General features: G+C 44.8%; 1 protein-coding gene across 1 annotated transcript in view; it reads right to left on the bottom strand.

Annotated features, from left to right (window-relative positions):
- Window positions 1-370: 370 nt before the first annotated feature.
- Window positions 371-8,065, bottom strand: part of arhgap21a (Rho GTPase activating protein 21a) — a 38,572-nt gene continuing 30,877 nt past the window's right edge. Inside the window, exons 21-22 of the mRNA XM_083654912.1 lie at window positions 6,679-6,710; window positions 371-3,269 (exon numbers count right to left, since the gene is read on the bottom strand). Coding sequence (XP_083511038.1) covers window positions 1,611-3,269; window positions 6,679-6,710 — 1,691 coding nt within the window. The 3' untranslated portion in view covers window positions 371-1,610. The remainder of the gene's footprint in view (window positions 3,270-6,678; window positions 6,711-8,065) is intronic.

The raw sequence follows: 8,065 nt of genomic DNA, 5'->3' as shown, positions 1-8,065 counted from the left end.
AGGTGATAATCACTATAAGAACTGTATAAGATATAATGTGACAATGTTGAAGTTATTGGGTTATTTATTGAGGTTTTTATTGTTTTTGAATGAAAAATGTTTAGACTTTGTACTTTTTTTGACCAATTATTTATAAAATAATTATGATGAATGCTGGTTGGAAGGGAAGGGCCCCCTTAGAATCTTTGCCTAGGGCCCCAACAGACTCTAGAATCGCCACTGCAAGCACACACACAGACACCACAATCTAATAAAGATGATTTATTTCCAGTGTTTCTTGAGGGAGGGTGTTGCACCCACATTATGCTGTACAGTACACAGGTGAGATGCTCACTGTTGCATGCAGTTCCAGAGACACATTTCCCCCCCTCCCAGTCTCTCCCAGGTTTTGAGTAACCATACACTTTACTGCACTTGAAAAATTACAAAGGGGGAAGCAAAAAACTAAACGGGAAACCTACACATTGAAACATAAATGTAATGTTCCAAATCTTCTGTGAGAAAGTTTAACAAAAAAAAGAAGAGAAAAAAGAGATAGGAGCCGGAAAAAAGAAGAAACATACTCTGGAATGCCTATAAGATTTTGCGTTCCCAATTTAAAAAAAAAGTGTTTTTCAGTCTCTGTAAGAACAAGGTAATGGCACCCTAGTCTATTTCATGTTAAAAAAAGAGGCACTTTTTTCTTTTGGGATAAAGAAACGATGATTCACACAGATAAAAAAAAATTAAAAAACTTTTTGGACTATTAACTGCAGAAAGTTTGGAAATGACAACTCTATTGTACCAAGCATAACACACTACTCTATCAGCACTTCATCGCAAGGTTTTATTTTATTAAAACTATTCTCTCCAGCCCCTCAAGCTAATATCTGGCTGTTATGACTGTACTGTAAAAAAAGGGGTAAAAAAAGGGGGGGGGGGGATAAACTTCCTACAGTACACAGCTCAGAAAGCAGCCCTCAATTATATCAACATACTTCAAGTACAGACAAAAAAAGTGTACATATTGTTCTGAAAATGACAATATTGTCATAAGCAACTAATGTTAGTCAAAAATAGGAAAGAGTACTGTAATACATTCTTCATACCATTTATTATAGGAAGAACTGAACCATGATTCCTTAGAAAAAAAGGCGTCTTCGTGCAGAGTAGGTGACGGATTCTTCAGTAATTGTCAAGTTGACCCTTTTTGTTTTCAATGCATTTCAGTCCTGCATAACATTCCATACATGTATCCTGTCTTATAGGGAAGGAAAAGTTTTCATGTCTGTCATATTAGCGTCACGCATCAACAGCTCGGTCACATTCTTGCATTACGGGGGTTCGATCTTTGCAGAAGAAAGTCCGCATATTTTTTCCCCCATGTCTGTTCCAGTTTAGCCGACGTGCCAATGGAATTACACACAAACAAAACTCTTCAACTTTACTCCACTAACAATTCATGTGAGCCTATACACAATATGTACAGTAGATACATACAGTATACATATACTTTGTAGAAAAAATATTGTGCAGTAACCTTAGCTAAAATACCTACATACATACATTCACGCAGCCATTCTCTCTCTCTTACACGTCAAGTACACATCGACAAGCCCACCCTTGCTGTTTCACAGATACTGATAGAACCGTGAGCGGACGACTTGCGCTCCAGAGAGTTTGTGCGGGTGTGCATCTGCCACCAGGTTGGCTTTGTTTTTGCCTTGCAGCCCGCTTCCGTTGACTTGCTCACCTGGCGGAGGCTGCGGGCCGGGGGAGGCAGACGGAGATGGTCTCTGAGGAGCTTCCGGAAGGTCGTCCTCCGGGACGGCTTTGGGAGCGACCTCCGTGCCGAGTTCAGAGACCGATCCGCCCTGGCAGCGCTCCCTGGCGATCCAGTCCCGGATGGAGAAGTCCTGAGAGGAGCATTTGGGCTTGAGGCGGTCCACCGCCGACAGTTCGGCCGCCTGGTCCACTCCGCCCTGCTCCCTCCAGTCGTTGATGACTGCCAGCTCGGCGAAGTCTCTCTGCCCGCCCATGGTGTGCCTCCTGCGGATGCTCTTCTTCTTGCTGCGAGCGTCGGGGGCGCGGTTCTTCTGGGCGCCCAGGCCGAACATGTCGTCGGTGGACGAGCGTAACCTGAACTTGAGCCGCTCGGTGATCTTGAGGCGCCAGGCCGGCTCGGGGCGCGCCTCCGACTCACTGCGGGAAGAGGAGCTGAGGCTGCCGGTGGACCGCCCCTTCTTCATCACCTCCAGGACGCGAGACAGCCGTGTGGAAGAATCCGCCCTGCCCTCGCCACGTTCCCCGCTGCCGGCCGCACCTTCCACCGACGACTCGCTGTCCGTCTTCTGTCTCAGGGAGCGTCTCCGGGAGAGGGTGTCGCACTCCATCAGCCTGTGTGAGGGGAAGAGGCGCCGCACCTCCAGTTTCGGGGTGGTGCTGCCCTCAGCTGCTGCCTCGGTCTTTTCCTGACTCTGGCTCTGCTCGGGGCAGGGTGTGGACTGGCTGCTGCCGCCCCCCGGGGCGAACACCGGGAAGTCACTTTCACTGTCCGTCTCCATAGGTCGGCCCTCACTGATGAGCTCGCTGCGTTCGTCGTCCGCTTCCTCCCCACCCTGCAGCTCTGGACTGAGCGTGCTAGACTCTGCCCCGGTCAGGAAAGTGATGGAAGAAGTGGTGGAGTAGTCAGAGGTGATGGAGCTCACCTCTGCACCGGCGGAGGCCCCGGCTCCCGCTCCCGGCCCCGCGCCTGCTGCTGCGGGCCAGTCAGCCGATGCTCCCGTCGTCCACTTTTTGGGTCGTGACCTCGGCACCGACGCCCCAGAGCTCATGGTTCCCAGGTCTGAGGTGTTCTCATCCAGCTGGGAGGGGGGATCTGACAGCGACAACTTCCCCTGAGGAGCCGCTTGGTAGCTGAGGCTGGGAGAGCCTGAGAGATTTGGGGATGGCGAGGGCGAGGGAGTCTTCTCCTTCAGGAAGGAGTTTCTGTGCTCTCTCTTGGTCTTAGGTGTCAGCTCCGCACTTGTCCCATTCTCCTTCCTCTCTTCTGCCCGTACTTGTTGCTTGGTGTTTGGGCAAGGTTGGGTCTCGTTCTGCGCCTCCGCCTGGGGGCCGTGGTTGTTTGGCTTCTGGCCAGGGATTTCCTTCTTGGAGAACACTGCATCTAAGTCATCGTCTGAGCTGCTAGGCTGCGGCTTCTCCTTTGACTTCTTTCGTTTGCGACTGGCTGCAGCAAAGATGGAGGAGACCAGGAGCTCTCGTTGGTCCTTCCCTGAACCCCAGGAACCCTGCAGAGTGACAGTGGAAGAGAGAGAAAGAGAGAGCACAAGAATCCAAAAGTCAATATTTATGATGCCAAAAATCATGAAGAACACAGCAAACAGAGAAACACTCATCCCTTCAGCCCTGCCTGAGAACTCTGATCTGTACTCCACCTGTTCCTCTGAAGCACCACAAACCAGAGAAGCGGACAGAGAGAGGAACATTAGGGGCATGATTGACAGGGAGCACAGTATTGTTTCCATGCCGGCCTTCAAGCAGAAGCAAGAGGAGCGATAGCACAGCATGGCCTGCAGGGGGAGTCTGAGCTCTGTCATGATTGGCATTAAAGCTGAAGGAAAGCAGCCAGATAACAGCAGTGCAGTGATGAAAAAACGCTAGCTTTTGATATTGACAGATTGCATTTTTCTCCTTAAAGGGATAGTTTGGATTATTGGACAAAGTTATATGAACTCCATACCACTTGTAGAGTGGTTGAGTGGAGAAAAACGAGTTCCGGCGGACATTCTAGGGACACGGAGTTATCAAGTTTGACTCCTAAAGAAAACATGCATTATGTGTTATGATCTCATTTCATCAATAAAACCGCAGTCTTGCTGTTGATCAGACCGCGCTATTTATTGGCACTACTTTCTGGCTCTGCGCACTGCATCCGCGGCGGTCACCAACACTGTGTACAGGTGTTTCAGACAGCGCGCTCTGTAAACAGGCTACTAAAACATACTAAACATCTGTGGCTATGAAAACTATGAAGATATGCCGTTTACACCAGATTTGAGGGGATGTCTTTATGAACCTGAATACACAGATGAGGAACTTGTCAGATCGACCTAGAAGAATGGGCAGAGAGAGAGAGAGAGAGAGAGAGAGGAGAGAGAGAGAGGAGAGAGAGAGAGAGAGAGAGAGAGAGAGAGAGGAGAGAGAGAGAGAGAGAGAGAGAGAGAGAGGCGGAGCAAGAAGACGCAGATCAACAGAGTTGGAGAGCTACTGCTGCCGAGTAGCCTATAGGCTATGTACAGTATTTATTAATTTTTTTTTTAACTGACAACATTGTTAGATTTAGGTACTATAGTCTCTCGTACCAAAAAAAATCTCAGGGTTTTGGCACAGCAGTGCTCTTCAGTAGGCTACATGGGTTTTCCTCTGCTCTGGAGGTAAATAATCCTTTCATAGGTGAAATGAGCACCATACACTCATTGTTTTTATCCTCGCTGGCTTTGTGTCGAAGCTCAACCCTTTTGCAACAAGCCAGAGTTGTCTATGGGCATGATCCGTGACAGGGAAATGATGGAATACAGGATCACTAAAGTTTTGATTGCTACAGCCTGGAAAATCACAAGTGGGTACCATTTTGTCAACTTGCCTTGCTGTTTACAGACATACAGAGCGTGCTGTGTCTGAAACACCTGTACACAGTGACTACGTTTACATGCACACAATATTCCGGTTTTTGCCCATATTCGGAAAATGACAATATTCCAACTAAATGAATAATCCACTAATATTCCCGTTTACATGCAGCCGTAGCTCGCCCTCCCCAACAGTGAGGGAGAGGGGGAGAGAGAGAGATGCAGGTGGGCCGAGTTTTTCTGTTGAGAATAAACAGAGGATCACTTAGTCCATTTCAGGAGCTTGCTGCTGGAAAGTTTGGCGTTGCGATTATTTACACATCAAAGTCTTTCATAAAAAGTAGGCTATTAGCCTACATTATTACCTCGCAGGCTCGCAAGCACTTTAGGCTTCCGTGGACACCAATCGATGTTTCTCATCTCCTCCCGATCAGAAATGTGGGCTTTTCTTTTCGCATGCCAGAGATCACGGATTATATGTTATCTATATATTATATCGCCTCTTCTAGCTCTTTCTAGCACACATCAGTTGACCACAACTAATAATAATATAATATATAATAATAATATAATAACAGGCAACATGCGTCGCAAACTGCGGTAAAAACCCTGATTGAAACGTATATTCCGAATGCGCTGTATACATGATCAAAAATCCTCCTAAAACCCAAATAATACCGGAATAACCCAGATGTCTTAATCGGAAAATGCTAAATTCGGAAAAAGGGCAAATTCGGAAAATGCAACTGGAATATGCCGTTTACATGACCCTTATCAAATTCAGAATATTGTCATTTTCCGAATAATAGTGGAATATTGTGTGCATGTAAACGTAGTCAGTGTTAGTGACCGCCACGGATGCAGTGCGCGGAGCCAGAAAGTAGTGCCAATAAATAGTGCGGTCAGATCAACAGCAAGACTGCGGTTTTATTGATGAAATGAGATGTCATAACACATGCATGCTTTCTTTAGGAGTTAAACTTGATAACTCCATGACCGTACAATGTGACTCGTTTATCTCCACTCAGATCAAGCTAGAGCTCCGCCCACGGGACTCATGGATCGGCAAGTCAGCTCCCCAGACACTCTACAACTGGAGTTCATACAACTTTATGTCCAATAATTTGAACTATCCCTTTAAGATCAGGATTATATAGACTGCACCGACCTGCCCCAGTTCAAATCATTACTCAAAACACACCTATTCAAAGCGCTTTTAATGTTTAATTACTTGTGTCGTGTGTGATATTTACTGTATGCTATGTAATTCTTGTTTTTAATGTCTTGTTTCTTTGATCTTTTAACGCTTGCACTGTAAAGTGTCAGAGTTTTTAGAAAAGCGCTCTATAAATTAAATGTATTATTATTATATATTAGATTATATTTATTAGATTATATTTAAGCAATAGATCACGACAGGCCGTGGTATATGCTCATTATACCACACCTAAGGGTCGTGCTTCTTCCGTAAAACACCCTCAGGTGTGGTATAATGATTGCTTTTATAAAAAGGTTACCAAGTATGGTAATATGAAAATTATTATTATTATTTAAATGTCTTAAATCAGTGTTTAAAAAATTAGAAGAGCAAAAATGAGATGAGCTGTTTGGATCTATTCAGCTTTATAAAGCCTCTCTGCTCTGCTCTGCTCTCAAGGCTCTTTTTTGCTCACACAGTGAGTGGCTCTAACTATGGTATATTGACTGTGGTATATGCTCATTATACCACAGCTGTGAGCCAATCAGATTGCTCGATTTGATAGAGCCATTTTATAAATCAGGATTATATCATTACTTCAGCCACAGATGATAAATGTAATGCATTACGGTACTCAGAGCAGAACATTTATGTGAACATTTTGAAGCAATTTCAAAAGGATCTTTGATATGAGAGGCTGTGCTTTGAAAGCTGGTTGTAGACTGGTCAGTGATGCAGTGTTAACAGACTAAACATTGGCTAGCCTTTGTCTAAGTGTATGCTATGCTAAATGTATCTCGACCGGTGGGGCAAGCTTTAGTGCTCGTCACCTACCTCCTCTTATCTTAGACACTGTGCACGCACACTCACCTTGGATTTAGCTGAGTCACTAGTCGGTGAATCTGTAGGGAATAGAGAAAGAAGAGAGGGAGAAATTAGATTCATCTTAAAACAGACAAAATCATGTAGGAAGTGCAACATGAGAAAATGAATCACGAAGGGAAAAAGAGGACAAGAGAGAATCATGTTGATGAGACAGACTGGACACAGAACTAGATGGATGAGGGACACACAGGAGCAGACAACAGGCCATGCTGCAGTGCACACAGGTGACAGATGAGCTCTACGTTACACTCAGATCCACATGCTGCAGTGCACACAGGTGACAGATGAGCGCTACGTTACACTCAGATGCTGCAGTGCACACAGGTGACAGATGAGCTCTACGTTACACTCAGATGCTGCAGTGCACACTAGGGCTGTGAATCTTCACTGGCCTCACGATTCAATTGGATTACGATTCAGAGGGCTACGATTCGATTCGAGTACGATTATCGATGCATCTCGATGCATCTTAAATCGATGCATCTTAAATCGATGCATCACTTTTTTCCGCAATACATGATTTATTTTTTCTCACTTTCTTTTTTCTCACTGTGTGGCTACTTTTAAAATAAAAGTGCATTTGTAATTGCATTGTATTATGATACATAATTAAAATAAACAACTGCATGTACTTCCATTATATTTTATTTTATTATTATTTTTTTATTATTTTTATAATCGATTTTTGACATTTGTGAATCGATGCAGAATCGTGCACGTCCGCATCGCGATGCATCTTATAATCGATTATTTTTGACACCCCTAGTGCACACAGGTGACAGATGAGCTCTACGTTACACTCAGATCCACATGGCATGGACCCTTCTTTCCCAAACCTGACACACGCCCACGCATCAACGAGAGTCAAGGTCAAAGTGAAGTATGTTAGATCAACTGTACAAAAAAGAGACACAGGGGTCACTTCGTAATAGCAGCAGATGCTAGACACCAAAGATGCTATCATCAAAAGTTTCTTCAAGTTTCTTGGGGGATACTGAGTGCAACTTTGGCAACGTACATGAATTCAGTGCACAGATAATGAGAACAGATAATGCGCCATGCAGAGCAAGAATGGTATTTGATTCTATGCTAACAGGTTAAAGGCAAAGTGAACAGACATGACCCCTATCTCAAATTGAATGTATTCAGATCACATGACCAATACAAGTGCAGTAAGTAACTGACAAAAGTTGGTAGAGAAGTCAAAGGTAAAAAACAAACAAACAACCAAAAAACAGTATGTGACTGAGCAAAATAGACAGAAATCGACTGCTGTTCATTCTAGTGGAAGTGAAGAAGAGATGACAACGTTGCAAAGTGTGGTGACATGTGCTGCCATGACAACAGTGACACACGGTGATGACACAGACGG

The sequence above is a fragment of the Poromitra crassiceps genome, assembly GCF_964638095.1.
Source record: "Poromitra crassiceps genome assembly, chromosome: 2".
Classification (NCBI taxonomy): domain Eukaryota; kingdom Metazoa; phylum Chordata; class Actinopteri; order Beryciformes; family Melamphaidae; genus Poromitra; species Poromitra crassiceps.
This window is presented reverse-complemented; position numbering and strand designations above follow the sequence as displayed.